Below are 17,934 nucleotides of genomic sequence, written 5' to 3'. Positions count from 1 at the left end.
GTTAGGGACATGCATCAAGAAAAAAGGAGGAGAAAATTGCTCTGATACGACTGATCCAGGTTGTAAAAGTAATGAAATGAGAGGCAAGAAAAGAACTGAAACGCACACATAGAGAAATATATCAGAGAACATAGTAATATAGTGAAAACCCAACTTCCATTAATGAATAAAATAGCAGAATACTGTAGAACATAAATTGGCTAGGATGGTGGTAGCTCTCTACAAATATAAAAAGATGGCCTTTTAACATAACGAAAGAACTCTAGAGATCCAAAACCCTAACCCTAGAAGATGAAATACCAAAAGGTTTGTGGGCCTTGAGGTGGTTAGTTGGTACACCAACTTCCCGGGGGCACAACTTTTGGGGTGCACAGTAGCTCGTTGGAAAGAACTATACAAGAACTACAACTTTCTACTAGGTCTAGGATATGCCATGGCAAATCTTGCCCCCCAAATTGCCAAAAAGAATCATTTAGAGCCTCAAAATGGCCCTCGAAGTTTGGGACCCAAAAACCATTGCAAAATTGCCAAGAAGATAGAGAAACATTGAGTTAGTGGAAGAGGTGGGTGGCCACTGATATCCACTTGGATCACAAACTCGGCTCATAACTCAGTTTCTAGGGCACTATGCCCACTAGGGTTTAAACCTGTCTTTGTCAACCACTAAACCTAAGCTCAATGGACTTACTGAAATCAATTTTAAAGATGCATATTAAGATATTTCTATGGTTTTGCAGTTGTTTCCTTTCATTTTTGCCAAAGAAATATTTCCTTTACCATTTTAAATATTATATTCTTTTCATAGTTGATTTTTTCTAATTATATTTCAGATTTTAATTTTGAAAATAATAATCTCGATAAATTATTGACCAGATTCTCAATATTTCTAAGGTTTATGTTGCACCAACTTTTGCACATGGTATATCTTTTGGAATATCACAAAGTAGAAGTTTTGGTCTGTTCTGAAACTTGTGCAAGATCCTTATTTCTTTTCATGACGATCCTTTCATAGGACTAATGAGCACAATGCTATTGAGAGAAAGCTAAATCTATTCAGGTCACTACTGTAAGTGACCTGCCTTGTATTCTTACACAACCTTGATCCATCTTGTATTCTTACACAATCTTGATCCATTGCATTGTTGGGCCCAAACTAGCAGACGTTGCACCAGCTTAATAGATTGAGATGGTCTCTTGCTGTTATATGCTTGTCACTGCTGTACTTGAAACTTTCATGTGAACATTCAGAGTGCTTATAATTTCTAGTTGTACTAGTCTAGTGGTAGGTTATGCTGTTTATGTTGGCTGCCTTACATTATATAGGAGTTAGTTTCAATGAGGATCGATGCTGCTCAAGGGCCCTTCTGATGCAAGATATTTCTGTCACTGGACAATCTAATAGAGATGCACTGCTCACTGCAAAAAGAACTTTGGCATTTTTCCTCATAATTCAAAGTTCCCTTTGCAGTGAACAGTGAGCAAAGGGTCATGCTATTTCTCGAGGGGCCCTAGCAACATCCCCATCGGGCATGGATTTGATTTCCAAATCAGCTTACGTGTACGTACTGGCAATATAAATCCTCATGTCAAAGGGATGCTTAACTTATATTAGGATGGCCTCATAGAAATAATGATTGGAAATTATTACTCAATCAGGAGACTATGCTTTGGCCCTTTTTTTTTTTCGGTTTTCTTGGAGCAACAGACAAATTTTCAGGGTTTCATTCACATGCCTTCTGCAATCCTAAATTCTAATGCATCATTCATTCAGGAATCACAGGATTGAAGAAAACATTATGCCAAACTTATTTGTGGGAAATTGCATCTTATATTTTGTCAGCGCACATAAGGTAAAACATAAAATAGTTATGAACACATGGATTGCCCCTTCCCACATAGGCAGAGAGTGCAGGCATATCTGCTTTGGCAGCAATTTCAAGAGTGTCTAAATCTTTTCTGAACAATCCTATCCTAACTGCAAATTGGGTTGACACATCAGATTTGAACATTGAATTCAATCATGTGAAGTGAGATAGAACTGTAGATTCTCTATTAAAATTTAAACTTAGCCCGACATTGCCTTTCCCACAAGGAAATACCTATCCATCTGCCTAATCATCCACTGTTCTTCAAAAATGACCCCTTTCCAATGGAGAGGTGCGACAAATAGGATGTGATACTCCACAGAAACTGAGTTGCAGAAGGTTAGAGCAAAGTTGCATTCCCACAAAATATGCTCGACTGTTTTTGCTTTTTGACAGGTAACATAACAACCATCAGAAAGTCTTGCATGCTGAAGCTTATCTTTGACTGCTAGGTTGTTATTGAAGACTAGCCTACCCTAGCATCCTGTATTTAAAGGACGGATGATCTTTTCAGTTACCTCAAAATCTTTGAATCCACCTGGCTTCCTTATGCTCTACAATGTATTGTCTATTGAGTCTCCCTACAAGTGCAGGGCTATATTATCTTATAGTTCTTTAGTCCGTTGCTCGAAAATGATTTCTTACACAACCTTGTACTACTGTAGTCTGTAAGTGACCTGCCTTGTATTCTTACACAACCTTGATCCATCTTGTATTCTTACACAATCTTGATCCATTGCATTGTTGGGCCCAAACTAGCAGACGTTGCACCAGCTTAATAGATTGAGATGGTCTCTTGCTGTTATATGCTTGTCACTGCTGTACTTGAAACTTTCATGTGAACATTCAGAGTGCTTATAATTTCTAGTTGTCCTAGTCTAGTGGTAGGTTATGCTGTTTATGTTGGCTGCCTTACATTATTTAGGAGTTAGTTTCAATGAGGATCGATGCTGCTCAAGGGCCCTTCTGATGCAAGATATTTCTGTCACTGGACAATCTAATAGAGATGCACTGCTCACTGCAAAGAGAACTTTGGCATTTTTCCTCATAATTCAAAGTACCCTTTGCAGTGAACAGTGAGAAAAGGGTCATGCTATTTCTTGAGGGGCCCTAGCAACCTCCCCATCGGGCATGGATTTGATTTCCAAATCAGCTTACTTGCATGTACTGGCAACATAAATCCTCTTGTCGAAGGCATGTTTAACTTATATTAGGATGGCCTCATAGAAAGAAGGTTTGGAAATTAGTACTCAATCAGGAGACTACGCTTTGGCCTTTTCTTTTTGGTCGGTTTTAATGGAGCAGCAACATACAAGTTTTCAGGGTTTCATTCACATGCCTTTTGCAATCCTAAATTCTAATGCATCATTCTTTCAGGAACCACAGTATTGAAGAAAACATTATGCCAAACTTACTTGTGGGAAATTGCATTTTATATTTTGTCAGCGTACATAAGGTAAAACATAAAATAGTCATATGTCGTCCAGCCAAGTCACAAACACATGGGTTGCCCCTTCCCACATAAGCAGAGAGTGCAGGCATATCTGGCAGCAGTTCAAGTGTGTCTAAATCTTTTCTGAACAATCCTATCCTAACTACAAATTGGGTTGACAGATCAGATTTGAACATTGAATTCAACCATGTGAAGTGAGGTAGAACCATAGATTCTCTATTAAACTTAGCCCGGCATTGCCTTTTCCAGAAGGAAATACCTATCCATCTTATGGTGTCCCAGTTGAATTGACTTGTCCGCCTAATCATCCTCTGGCCTTCAAAAATGACCCCTTTCCAATGGAGAGGTGCAACAAATAGGATGTGATACTCCACAGAAACTGAGTTGCATAAGTTTAGAGAAAAAAAGCTGCATTCCCACAAAATATGCTTGACTGTTTTTGCTTTTTGAAAGGTAACATAACAACCATCAGAAAGTCTTGCATGCTGAAGCCTATCTTTGACTGTTGGGTTGTTATTGAAGACTAGCCTACCCTAGCATCCTGTATTTAAAGGATGAATGATATTTTCAGTTACCTCAAAATATTTGAATCCACCTGGCTTCCTTATGCTCTACAACGTATTGTCTATTGAGTCTCCCTACAAGTGCAAGGCTGTATTATCATATAGTTCTTTAGTCCGTTGCTCGAAAAAGGATTTTGCAAAGGACCATCCCCTTTCTTTTCATATGGGCCCTTTTGCTTCCAGATTCATTTTAAACAAGGAATGATCTTGCAGAGTTGCGTAAAAGCTTGCTCCTATGCTGTCTGGTGTGTTTGGGTACAACTAACTGTTATCCATGACAGCCAATTGCTCGTCTTCTCAAGCCATAGATCTCCCTATATAAGAAAGCCTTTTTAAGCAATTTTTTCCCAGCAAATGAGGGAATTAATCTGTCAAGCATGCCATTCAAGATTCCCAAACCTGAGGTCCTAAAATCCTGTACTCCATCAACAACATTAAGTTCCAAATACCTCCTTTATGTTCTGACATTATGGCTAACTTGTCTTAACTGTTTTGTTTTCATTACATCTTCAATATCTATGTATTTTATTTGCTTGGCTGTTCTTTTTCTGAAGTGGTAGTACTCTTTGTTTTTATTTATGAGAAATACGTCAGATAGTACATCATAGAACAAAGTGTTACATGAACTCTAACAACAACGTTACATCAATCTAAAAACAGCATTATAAGGAAATTCTTTTCCTAAATAAGCCAGAAATGAGTTACATCAATCTAACAACAGCAGTATAAGGAAATTCCCTTCCTAAATAAGCCAGAAATGCTAACATTAGATCTTGTGCCCCATTAGGCAGGGATTCAATATCTTTATGGAAAAAACTGGTTTGGATTTAACAAGCAAAGCCAATTGCTGCATAAAATGTCTCAATTCCTCTAAACTAAGAGGGGATGGTTCCTCATGACTAGTGGCCTTAAACCCGGATTTCCATTGAAATCCAATAACCAACAACCAAACTGTGTGCCATAATAAATTGTAGCTGTCCCTAATTATCCAAGGTCTCCAAGGATAGCGCCTTTCCAAGGAAATGGTAATATTTTGAAGTCTCTGCTAGCACTTCTGGTTCCATGTTTTTTGATCATTTTATTCAATAGATGGTTTTTCCCTTTTCTTCCATTTCATTCTTTTGTTGGATGCTATTCTGGCATGAGTAATGATTTTTATAATCAGGCTATCATGGTGCAAAAGGATAACATTAGCTTATGGCGGAAATTTGTATATTTTACTGCAAGATTATTTGCATAGACTCTTTCACTATTTTGTCTTATGACTTGAGGAGGTACTCTTTTTGCTTTATTCCAATATTCATTTGTCTGTGACTCTGTCTCTTTATTTTGTAATGGACAGACTTATTCAGAATTTTGATTCTTTTTGCCAGCAAATGCTCCCTCAGAATGAGGAAGTTTCAGCTGAGGAGATGCAGGTTATCTGTACCTTGGTAGTTGAAATGGTTAAGAATGCTTTACAGTGGCCTGATGATATAAAGAGCACTGAAGGAAAGGGTGCATGGATTGGAAAAGACCTGACTGAATGGGGTAGATTAGAGGATAAGTTTTGCACCACTGCCGTTGTGGAAGATGATCCCAGTTCAGGCAACAAGAAAGTTGAAACTATAAATGAGACAGGGGTTAAAGAGCTCAGGCAAGCAGTTGCATCCAAGGGTGATACATTTTCTCAAGATCACATTCAGGGTAACCTACAAGGGCCCAACACAAGTGATATTGCTGTTTATGAGGTAAGTGAAGCTGTATCTATGTTTTATCTGTTTGGTGGTTTATATTTGTCATCCTTTGTTCGTCTAAAAGAGTTGTCACAAATATCCAGATTTGTCATTCTTGTTCTATTCTTTGAAAATGAATATTTTGATCTTTATCTGAACAGAATATAAATTGCAAATAAATTTCTGTGATATAGGAATTTGCAGTCCACGAATTTACAGTAATTTTTTGTCCTTAATACTGCATTGTATCTACTCTTGGCATTGTGTTTGAATTCTATATAGTGATGTACTTCAGATGTATGGATCTAGTATTTCATTATCAATTTTATTTTATCACAAAAAGGATATTTTAATGTAGTAACTGTTACCCACTTAAGTGGGTAACATGTAGGAAAAAAGTTGGTTTCTCCTATTGTTTCAGCTTGTCAGCCAGCAGCCCTATGATGATCCATGGATAATTTTGCAAACATCGGCATCGGGATAAAATCTGCAATGGTTTGGAAAACCAAAAAATTGTAAAAATCGAGAAAATGTCAGTTAAAATCGGCGAAAATCGGCAAAATTAAGATACCACCAAAATATCAGTAAAAATTGACAAACATCGGCTCGCCAAAAATTCACAATTTCACGATTTTATTGTGATAAAATCGGGATGTTTGCAGCATTGTCCACATCTAGCTTGCCTGAGATGCCTCCCATACATGCTCTGGTTAGTCGCTTTATTACATCTAGCCAACTCATTCGATGAAGGTGGATCACCAAATATGAGGTATATTAACCATCTTTGTAATCAAGTGCTTTCATTTGATGTTTAAGGTCATCTTAGTATGGATCACAAGTTGAATTGGACGATTGATTGCTTTTGGTTGTATTCTTGTTCCCATGCTTCACCTTGGTGGTTACCATTTTCGCCTAGTCCAGTGTGACCCTCCTTGAGGCCTTTCTTTCACTGTCTAGGAGGGCCACAAATCGGAGGCATTGATTGATGTTGTGTGCCCATGGTAATCCATAATTAACATTTTCCATCTCTCCCTTTTATCCACATCCCATCTTTAGGTTGATTGTTATATCCACAGCCCCATCTTTAGGTTGATTGTTATATGTAACCAATATTGTTTTCTTGTGGTCCTCATCCTTGAGTAGGGGCCCAGAAATTTGCACTAAGAGGTTGATGCAGTAGGAAGAAAGGAAAAAGCATGTTGCATAATGATAAAATGCGAAATATTGGCAAGGATAAATGACAGTACATGGACAAAAGCCTAGCCTAAGCTCTACCCCCTTAGTAGCCCTCACCTAGTTCTTGACCAATACATGAACCATCTAATAAAAGGAACTTTGGTTATCCCAACACTAATAAGTAATAAAATGCTTCATCTTTAAGGGGTCAATGATGAATCAGTTAAAGTTTGTAGCTGAAGCTAAATCTGCAAAAGAAAAAGAAAATCGATGTAGAAAAAAGCGCACAAGAGGGGTTGTAAAAATGGGCCAAGGAAAGAGGTAACTCAGGTCCCATGATTGTTTCCTCTTGACATTGTGCTGCTCAATGATGATGGAATTTCATAATTGGTATGAAGACTATGGCGCCCTCCATTAAATAAGCCCCAACCATGTCATTGATCATTTGCACTTGCTAATTGATGGATTGACCTAGAAACTATTTTTCCCCTTAGGGTTGGAAGCACCTTATAGGGCCTTGTGGTAACCCTCCTATATCTAGGCATGGTAACTTGTTTACAATTCATAAACTAGAAAGACATTTGAATATGATGTTTATGTGAAGTACTTTGATACCTTTCACATTAAATATGGTCCACTCTTATACTATGGTTCTTGTACCTATGATGTTGATCTTGCTTGCGCCTAGGTACACCTGCCATCCCTTGAGGGATTGCGTGCTGCTTCTCTAGCATTTTAGAGAGGATGCCCAACCCTGTTTGATGACTATTCGAGCCACCAAAGCTAGGATGTTGACCACCTTTTGAGGAGCACTGACTTTGGGGTGATTTCAACACTGTTAATGATGCTCTTCTCTCCGTCCTGGACTTGAAACATTTTTCATTTGAGATAGGGCATTGCATAGAGAGTTGATGTACCCTAGAGACGATGAGACGCCCCCAAGCTGGCATTACACCTTGATGGATGTTTCTCTATTCATGGGATGTTTTGATGATGTTGATGATGACTTGAAACCCCTTTGGAGGGGATGGTACACTTCTCTAGATGATGACATCATGCCCCAACATCATGATGCCCCTTTGTGTGGCTTGGATTGATGACACATGCCTTATTTGATGATGTCTTATTTGAGGAGGCCTTTGCTTGATGATGGGACACCTTTTGATGAGGAGATGTGGCTTTGAGTGAGGAGCACTTTATTGAGTCATCCATGGCATATTTTTATTATAGATGCACCTTTTGGAGGATGACACCACCATTGGAGGCCTTTTAGCTCACATGTTTGTTAAAAAGAGACTTCTTTTTATTTTTATGCATTTAGATAGCAATCTTTTGAGGTTGGCTTGTGATCTACTTAACCTGTAATCACATATTTTATTTATGATTTTAGGGCTTTTAGTCATTTTTAATGCTAAATCGACTTGGTTTCCCTCATGTAAGTAGAGGGAATCCACTATAATGTTGGATCATTGTTAGACATACTTGTACATTCATTTGAGAGTATGCACTAGTTGTCTCTTTCCTCTTGGTCGCTATGGAGCATTAAATGAGCAAATTATCTTGGTGAGAATATTGTGATTGGATGTGATTTTCTCTTGGATGATGAATGGTGAATCTATGATGATTTGTGCAAATTTATTGTCAATATCTTCTTCCTTCTTGTATTTTCTGTAGAATTAGGGTTTCATTGAAATTTATAACAAGTGTATTGAATTTTTTATGGCTCTAACATCTCCTTTACAAGATATCAAGGAACCTTAGTATAGCTTCCTTGCATTTTCTCCAATTTGATTGAAAATCACTAGGTTTTGTAGAGTAGAAAAACCTCATTCTATCTTTTTCTCTATTTCACAAATCATACCATCAGTCCTCTCCCATAGATCTTGCCTTCGAGTCCATTAGCCCCTTAATCGAGAAAGACACTATTCTTTTGTTATGTCAATTCTTTTTTAAATCACAAATTTCAAAACCGTAATTTTTATTTTTATGTTTTCAAGGGTAAATTAGGTTAGCATACAGCAAAAATCTGCATTTAATAGCATAAATTACCTTGGAACTTATAGTCTTAGGGTTAGGCTTTGCATGTGTTAAATTTGAAAAGTATAAGTATAATTTTTCATGCATTTTCAACCATTAGTTAGCACTGACGTCTAGGGTTTTTATTGTTGTTTTAGGTGTTTTCAGCCATTGAGATTTGCTGTAATCTTTTTCCTAATTGATTCTTTAAATATTCTTTTGTTTCAACTTGTTTATTAACAAATTTTGTTATTATTGTGATAAATTTTGCATGCTGTAATTGTGCTACTAGAAACCCTAGTTTATAACAATGGTGCTGAAACAACAGAGTCCTGACTCCTGATTTCTGTAGTACCTTCATGCATCTTTTCAATCTATAAGGTCTATTTTAATTTAGTCATACTTATTATTATTATTTTTTTTTTGGCTGGAGTCCCTCACTTGCCTGTGTATTAAACATTCCGAGTGAGGATGCTACTGCCTTGTCAGCACCCTGTGGATTTCCTCCCTCTTCCCTAGTTTTCTAGATGGACGACAGCAGTACTTGCGAGTAGAAACACTGGCTGGGAACTCCAAGGGATGAGATTTATCTTGAGAATTTAATCACACTTATTTGTTATTATTATACTAGTTAAAATAATGCTTACTGTATTCACTAATGTTTAGGAGCTTCTAACTTTGAAGGGTCCTTGCAAACTTTATCTTTCCAACAAGCTTCACCTTTGAAGTATGGTGAAAATCAAGTTGTCTCTCACAGCTGGTATCATATTTGGCATTATAAGAAATTGACAATCGGGTCCTGTTGTACTTGTAACAGTGCTATCTGTTACATAAACATAAAAAAGATCACTTAGAGTACTTTACTGGATCCATCAATAGTTGTTGCTATTGTCTTAACCTTTATTGTGTCACAGGTAACACTATCAAGAGATGGGAATCTGCTTGGAGTTCAGCCAACTAGTCGTGCTGCTGTCAACCGATGGGCTAGTAATCCACTTGCTAAGGCTTTGTATGGTAATCAGAAAATTCGTCCCGGTATGTCTTTTGTGAACAAGTTGATAATTATTATTTTTTGTCTGTGGCATAGGAGACTAGTCACTTATTTAATTACCTACCTTTCTTGCCTTTCACTGCTTCCTATTTAAAACATATCTGTGTGTTAGGATTATTTGAGCCAAGGCTAAAATTCAAGGGGCCACCAAAAGACGCCGTGGTCGTTGAGTTGCTGATGCTAGATGATCCAACTTCTCGGTTGATTACTGCAAGGCCATGTCACACCTAGAAAAGATTTATTCATGACCAGGGCTTGCAAATCCTTTCCATTGGTGGGAACCTATTTCAGTCTCTTCTTCATAGGGGTGCACTCTTTCTCTGTGCTGCAAGCTTGGTCCATTGATTGAAATGCCGAGTATTCAGTCTTTTGACATCTTTGCAGTTGCTTTTGCATTATAGACATTAAAAGTTAATTTAGTTGATAATGCAAAGTGCTTTGTTGTATAATTAATGCCTAAAAATTCTGTTTATTATCTTTCTTAGCTTTTTTTTGCTAAAGCAGGTTTTAGTTTATCTCAGGAAGATCCTACATCTTTGAAACAAGAAAGTGATCCCTATTAGGGGAGCTGTGTAGTCACAAATTACAATGATCTCACTGGGAAGTTGACACCATTAGAGTTGTATTATGTTCTGGTTTAGCTGATAAGTGCTTCCGATAAGCAGTACGTCCAGTAATTTCAAAGCTTGATAAGGCTGGTATATTTCTTAAATTTTTATAACTAATACACATCTTGCTGCTCAAAGGAGTTACCTCGCAATTGATACTCGAATTTCTGCCATTTTTTAAAATTTTCCCAAACGTGCATTGATTTTTTTTTGGTTCGTTGGATTCGAATTTGGGTTCTCTGATTAAGATTGTAGCCAAGGGAATCAGCCACCTTGAAAACATTTACCGATATTTCAGTAAAGTTGCTAACTTGGTGAATTACATCATTCTGTCAATGGATTTTTTTTTTCGTCTGTCGATGCTCCTTTTTGTTCATGATTACTTGGGAGCCAAAACAAGCAAAGCCTCTGGGGGAAGAACAAATGAAAGGGATGAAATTTGATTTGTATGGAAATAAAATTAAAGTGTATGGAGAACATAATCTGAAATTGGTAACATAATATCTTGTTTTGACGATGAACCACACTGGATGGTTCGAAATGTGTGGATAAAATTCTGATGATGTGATTTTTACTGAAAGTTTTCTTATTTTTCTTGATATGGATCACAGAAGCCTAAATTCAATTAACTCGTTAACTCAACAGATTATAGGTTGTTGGCCATCGTAGCTCTTTAGAGTTCAAAGCTACTTATAGTTTTCACACAGCGTGGTGCTCTTTTACAAGAAGTGGATTAGCAAAAGCGGAGGTCAAAGTTGCCCTGCTCGTTCCACCATCTCTATCCTCCTAGTCCCAAAACTCCTTGACCCCTTGAAAAAACTTTTTGGAATGAAAATTCAGTAACGTTTTTCTTTACCTGGAGACCTTTGGGCTTTCTCTGCCCGGCTCGAACAATGTGATCTTGAAAAAAAAACAATTTTATTCACCAAGTTCAACATTGGTATCTGTCGACCCAGAATCTATGCTTATAGGCTAAAACAACAATATGTGAATGCAACATGTGCTCCGTAGTTGCATGCTCTGTTGGATTGTTAACGTTGATGAAACATAACATGTTAATGCTACATGTACTTTGAAGTTGCATAGTGGCGGATTATTTACGTAGTTGAATCACTTAAATGATAATAAAAAGGAAGAATGGTTTAAAGACATTTTTTATGAAAATAATGACAACCATACACTTCTGAACAGTGTTGTGTTTTTCGTTTTCATATTTAATCAAAATTTTGACAATGTAGGTTGTTGCAGAATAATATATTATTATTGATAGTTTTTGCGATTTCGTGCAGCATATTTTGCATCATAATGTTTCGAGTGACCAGTTCATCCATTTTCAAGAAAGAATATTTCTGGATAACATAAAAAAACATTGTTTTTTAAATTGAAACTGGGAAATATTACATAATGTTTCGAGTGACCAGTTCATCCATTTTCAAGAAAGAATAATTCTGGATAACATAAAAAACAATTTTTTTTTAATTGAAACTGGGAAATATTATGTTAAAAACACTAATATATTTAACAGCAAGCATTCAAAACGTATTGTTCTAAAATTTCAAGCAATATTGGCAACTCTCATAAGCCACATAAGAGAGTTTGCAAATGCATATAATTATTACATCCCATATGTTCTTGCAAGCAAAGTGCTTAATAAAAATACCTAATGTTCTAATGACTTTGAAAAACACAAGATTAATGGAACACATGATGGCTATTGGCCTCCCTTGTCTTGAAATTGTAACTAATGTCGGTTAGGTCTTCATAATGGGATGTAATTTCATCATTAATATATTATTATATTCACTAATATTATATTTTAATTTTTGGGCAAAGCATATTCTTCATGTTCATAGAGTCAACTAAAAGTTAACCAATATTATTTTGAGTAAAAAAATGTACTTAAGACATGCCCATTTGGACATTTGTAAGAAAAAATAATTTTGAATTTTATATTGAGTAAAGTCCATCAATATTTTACCTTACTAAGATGGACATGATCACTAGGCCCAAGTCTATGGGGGGTTGGGGTATTCTGAACATCAAACATTTTGGCTGGGCACTCCTCATTAAATCACCATGGAGGGGACTCTTTGGCACAGGATTATGGAGTGATATTATCAAAACCAAATATCTAAATGGCATCAAGGTCATTCACTGGATGCGAGAGGGGCTTGTGGGTAAAGGAACTGGATCCACCATCTGGAACAGTCTCAACAAAGTCAGATTCTGGTTTATCAAGAGGACCTGCTGGATTATGGGCTCGGGGAAGGAGATCATCATCGGTCAGGACAAGATTCTTGGCACAGGGAATCTCACAGAAAATTTTAGGGGCTAATATTCGCAGTTGGGCTAATTTTCCATGGTTTTCCCAAAAGAAAGGTTCGCAAATTTCTCTTTTTTTTTTTTAAACTGATTTGCCCAATTTTTACAATATAAAATTATTTTAACTTGAAAATTGCCAAAATTATATAGACACTATATATAGAATCATTAGAAATTTGAATATTTATACAAATATATCAAAAACCATTCTATAGTTTGCATATTATAGACTACTGAAATTCGTCAGGGTTTTAAACTTTAAGATAAATTTCCATGCTTAAAATTTTCCTTGACATGAATTGATATGTATTACTCTAAGGAACTTACACACTGCCTCAATTCTCGGGGAATCTTTTACTTTGACCAAGCCATCCAGACTTGGTCGAGCATCACTCCTGTTTGGAAGAGGGTAGACGATTGGGGCTTGAAGGGGGATATGGCTAGGAATTGGAATCATATTGTTGCAACATTACACAATACATGGATTTGCAAAGATGCACACGGATATTAGATTGGGTGGGATGGCAAATTAAAGAAAGGATCCATATTGTAAAAATTGGGCTGAAGCTTTTGGGTTGGGGTCTAACCCTAGCAGCCAAGGCTCCTCTTTATTGTACATGTATGCTAGCATAGATTCATGGTTTAATTGTTCATTTGCTTAAGTAGCTGCATTTCCATTACAACAATGTAGAGTAGATTGGTTGTATTTTAGTTTGCTTCCATTCATGCCTTCTTTTAATTAGAAGGTAAGCAAGGAGAAAAAGATCACCATAAGGTTGTCAGCAGGTGTCTTGGTCTCACCTCCTATCTCTGGGACCTTGACTTGAGGAAGAGACCCTTCAGCAACCCCAAAAACACAGATTTGTAGTTCTTGCATGAGCTTTGGAGTTTGTTGTCTTGATTCAGTACTTGGTTCATTTCATTGTCATCTCTTTCCATCTCTCTTTCTGTAATAAGATCTCACTCATATTCTCATTTGCTTCATGCATAATATGGGCAACTGATTCATGCTTTTCTAGTTTATGAGAATGTATCTTGTTGCATAGTTCTTGGAAGACAGACACGTTTTAAGCATTGCAGGGACTTCAGGAGGAGGTCTAGACTTCATCACCAGCATCCATCTCAACCATCTCTTGGTCCACCCTCACCCTCACTAGTTTTTTTTGTCATTTTTCATTGAAATTCCCCTAAACACATTGAAATGCTTAAGCGAAAGCTAATAAATCACATCTTAATCAAATTATACCTGTGGATTTCCTTACCATCTGATCCACGACAAACTTGACCAATCTCCGTCCACCGTGTGTCGCATAGCTGATGTATTCATTTCAACGTTTGACTTTAGGTGCTCCAAATCTCCACCGTCGATCTGTCTTGCTTGATCCAATGACTATTGCGTCACCTGCTCGCCGACTAGCTTGGTCGATCTCCATCGTCGATCTGTGTCGCTTGATCCAACAACTATCGTGTCACACGCTCGCTAACTAGCTTGGTCGATCTCCATCGTTGATCAATCCCGCATGATCCAATGGCTATCGTGCAATCTCACGTGAATTCTTGCATGACCGATATCCTATCGAGAGCGCGTGAGAAAAATGGTTTTCTTATGGTATGTGTCATCTACTTAGGTTAATCGCATGAAATTTAGGAATACCGCTTACAACTCTTAGGGCGCGCGAGACACTGCTTACCACCTATGAAGACCGCTCCATCATTATACACGTTTTCCACCCTTCTGTCGACACGTGACTTGGTGTGATCCATCCATCTATTAACTTAATCTCCTGCAATAAGATCTCCGTCGCTCATCTCCCGTTAATCCTGTTCGTTGATCTGATTGATCCAACGGTTCCTGTGCACTGCTGCTTCATTACTTCTTCCTTTCACTAATTTCGATCTTCGATTGCTCTTTCGCTTGACTCCTTCCCAAACTCTACTCTGCGTATTATTTAAACGATGTCATTCCTGAGCTTTGATTTGTTTATTCAATCAGACTCCAACACTGTCCGATCATCCCAATACTCCTCTGAGCACTGTCCTCTCTCTCAGATTCTTTTTGAATTACCTGCACACTTAAGTTATGTAGAATTACTCTAATCCACACATAGTTCATAATTCAGTTACTCAATACACACCACACAAACCTCAGAAATCACACTTTTGTATTAATAAATAAATATTAACACAATGAGTTCGTTCTCGGTTTGATCTTCTATACTAGTGGCCTTTCATTTCACAAAAGGCCTCATAAGACCCTTCCACACCATCCAAACACTCCATAGACCTGCTAGCCATCTTCAACCACCTTCCATCCACCTGTCACATCCACAAGAACAATTAAATTGAATGCTTGATTTTACAAAAAAACCAAAAAAGCGAAAACAGATTTAGTTTAGTTTCTTTGCTTACACATTAGTATGGTTTGATGCTCTTTACTTCTGTAACTTAGATAACAACGTTAGGTTAGTGTTCATTTAACAATTCTTCTTAGCATAGCTGTTTAAATTTTTAATTAGGATATGGTGTGATTTAGCATTACATGTTGTTTTCTTCATCACTGTAGTAGAGTAGCTCTCTTAGAATAGATTTGCTCATCTTCCATTAAAAAATCAAGCTTCTCCTGACTCTATAGAAGTCTGGCTTGGAACCCCTGGGGTCTCTCGCCAGATGAACATTGACAATAGGCAGGACCTTCACTTTTACTTGTGCATATGGCACTTCACCTCCAAGTTTGTACGAACCCCAGGTTGATAAGTAAAGTTGGTAGCCCAAGAGTTGCAACATCTTTGCTTCAATACTGGCGCTCATCACTTTTTAGCGCCGTTGCCGAGGAGGTGTCTCAGTAGAATGTGATTGCTACTTTTTTTTCTTTTATTTCTAGTCTTCAATTTTCTGCCATTAGTTTATTTATGCAAAAGTAATCTAGTAGCTTCCTTTCTTTCAATGGTCATTAGCTGCTTTCCTTTCCATTCTGCATGTAGAATTTCATTTCAGTAAGTAACTTTTCTTTCTGTTAGTAGTTTTCATTCAATCAACAATTTCATTTCTGCAAAGTACTTTCCAGCAAAAAAACCTTACAAAAACCAACCCAAAAACATTTCCTTTCATGCCTCCTAGGAATAGGGACAATTTAGGGAAATTCTTGTCAAATACCCCCACTGCATCCAACAACGAACCTTCTCTTTTCTTCGGTGGCTGTGAACTGGAGGAACCTTTAGGTGAGCAACCTGATATATTTGAAGAACCTACAGGAGAAGAAGAAGAAGAACCCATTCCTACTGAGCCAATGGTTGAAAAACGAAATGACAGAGGGAATAGAGAGAGAGTTGAGGGTGCCTTCCCCATCATGGAAACCAACGGGGACACTAAGATGAAGAATATAAGCCCTTCTGCTCTACCTCATTTCCATGGCCTGACCACAGAGGACCTTGACACTTCCCTATTTGAGTTTGCCGTTATATGCCGAGCCTATGACTATATGGATGATGAACAAAAGTTAAAACTGTTTCCATCTACCCTCAAAGATGCAACAACATGGGTTTACCTAGAGATAGCATCACAACTTGGGATAAGATGAAACATGCTTTTAACAACAAATATCGGGACTATTGTAGATCAAAGGATACTAAAGAAGATATTTTCAGAATGACCATGGGCCAGGATGAATCCTTAGAAGACTACGAAGAAAGATTCCAGCTCAGTTACAAAAGGGCTAGGTGCACACTTGACCCCAAGTCACTAAAGCTGGGCCTGCTCAGAGGAGTAAGGGAAGATCTTCTGGATACCTTACATTTGTTAGTAGGAGGATATATCTACCAATTACCCTATGAGGATATCAAGACTGTCTTTAGAAACCATTCTAGGGTTGCCAGGAAAAAGGGTAGGAGTAGTCAACCTATGGCCAGTACATCATTTTCCAACTCATCCCTAAGGGTGAATTTGGAAATATGATGGAAGATTTCAAAAGTGAGATGCTGCAAACCCTTGCCTTGCAATTGGACACCATGAACATCAAAAGGAAGCAAGAGGAAGCAAAGAGAGCCTTGGCCATATTTTGCCCTAGATGCACTAAGAGGCATCCTAAGAATGAATTTCCATTGAATTGTATTGAGATTTGCTTGGTCTATGAAGAAAACCACTCCACAGGCAAGTGCCCTTCTTTACCTGAACTCAAAGCTGTATATCAAGGAGCTGAAGGGGTCACTGAGCAGCTTTGCTACAACAACCAAAGGAGACCTCCTGGGCCTAGACCATACCAACAGCGTATGCAAGGGTTATCCCATGCATATTACAACCCCAACCAAACCATAAGTATATCTTCTTGGGCATCCCCTGCTCATCCTTCCTAGTCTACACCCCCTCCTTGGTCCTATGCATCTCAATATCATCCCCAGCCAGCTAGCCAGTCATTTCAACCTTACGTTCCGCCACAACCTTAGTGGGATACCCCACTCCAGGGCTGGAGGCCCCAATACGACAATGCTCCAGCTCTATTGTCTCCACCACTTACTCAATCACAACTCCTACACTTTGCTCCACCCAAGCAACCCTAGATGCCTACCCAGCCAAATCCGAACCCGAACAATAGGCAGGCTCAACCAGTATACAGTGGAGAGACATCATACCCAGCTTATGCTGTAGAAAAGTAGGAGATCAACCTAAGATCTGGGAGAATTCTCTTGGATAAACAACCTCCCTCTCCACATAGGGAGGTTGAGGCAGAAAGAGAAAAGCAACTTTAAAGTAAATCCACCCTTTCTTGAAACATTAGCCCAACCACTCCAGCCTACCCTAGAAGAAACTGAACTTCTAGGAGAATTGAAAAATCTATGTGTAAAGATCCCCCTGCTCCAGGCAATAAAATATGTTCCCATTTATAATAAGTTGATTAAGGAGAAATGCTTCAAGCATCCAGGAAGAAGAAAAATGGATGTCCCTACCATTAATTTCATTGGGTAGCTGTTCGACTTAATGCTGGGGCAGGTATTATGTCTGAAATATTTGGACCCTGGAAGCCCTGTAGTAGATGTGCACATCAATGGAACCATCGTCCCACACACTCTGATCGATCTTAGGGCTGCCATTAATGTGATGAACAAGGACACCATGCTCAAGGTCAACCTCCAAGGATCATTGAGGAAGACCACAATAATTCTGCAACTTGC

At 38.0% G+C, this 17,934-nt stretch overlaps 1 protein-coding gene across 1 annotated transcript in view; it reads left to right on the top strand.

The window, feature by feature from the left end:
- Nucleotides 1–10,599, top strand: part of LOC149160252 (uncharacterized) — a 112,988-nt gene extending 102,389 nt beyond the window's left edge. The window contains exons 6-8 of the mRNA XM_089436680.1: nt 5,255–5,611; nt 9,703–9,823; nt 9,952–10,599. Coding sequence (XP_089292806.1) covers nt 5,255–5,611; nt 9,703–9,823; nt 9,952–10,070 — 597 coding nt within the window. The 3' untranslated portion in view covers nt 10,071–10,599. The remainder of the gene's footprint in view (nt 1–5,254; nt 5,612–9,702; nt 9,824–9,951) is intronic.
- The last annotated feature ends 7,335 nt before the right edge of the window (nt 10,600–17,934 follow it).

This window comes from Pinus tabuliformis, chromosome 5_2 (genome assembly GCF_031772625.1).
Source record: "Pinus tabuliformis cultivar Carrire ecotype Pingquan chromosome 5_2, CPIR1, whole genome shotgun sequence".
In the NCBI taxonomy this organism is placed as follows: Eukaryota; Viridiplantae; Streptophyta; class Pinopsida; order Pinales; family Pinaceae; genus Pinus; species Pinus tabuliformis.
This window is presented reverse-complemented; position numbering and strand designations above follow the sequence as displayed.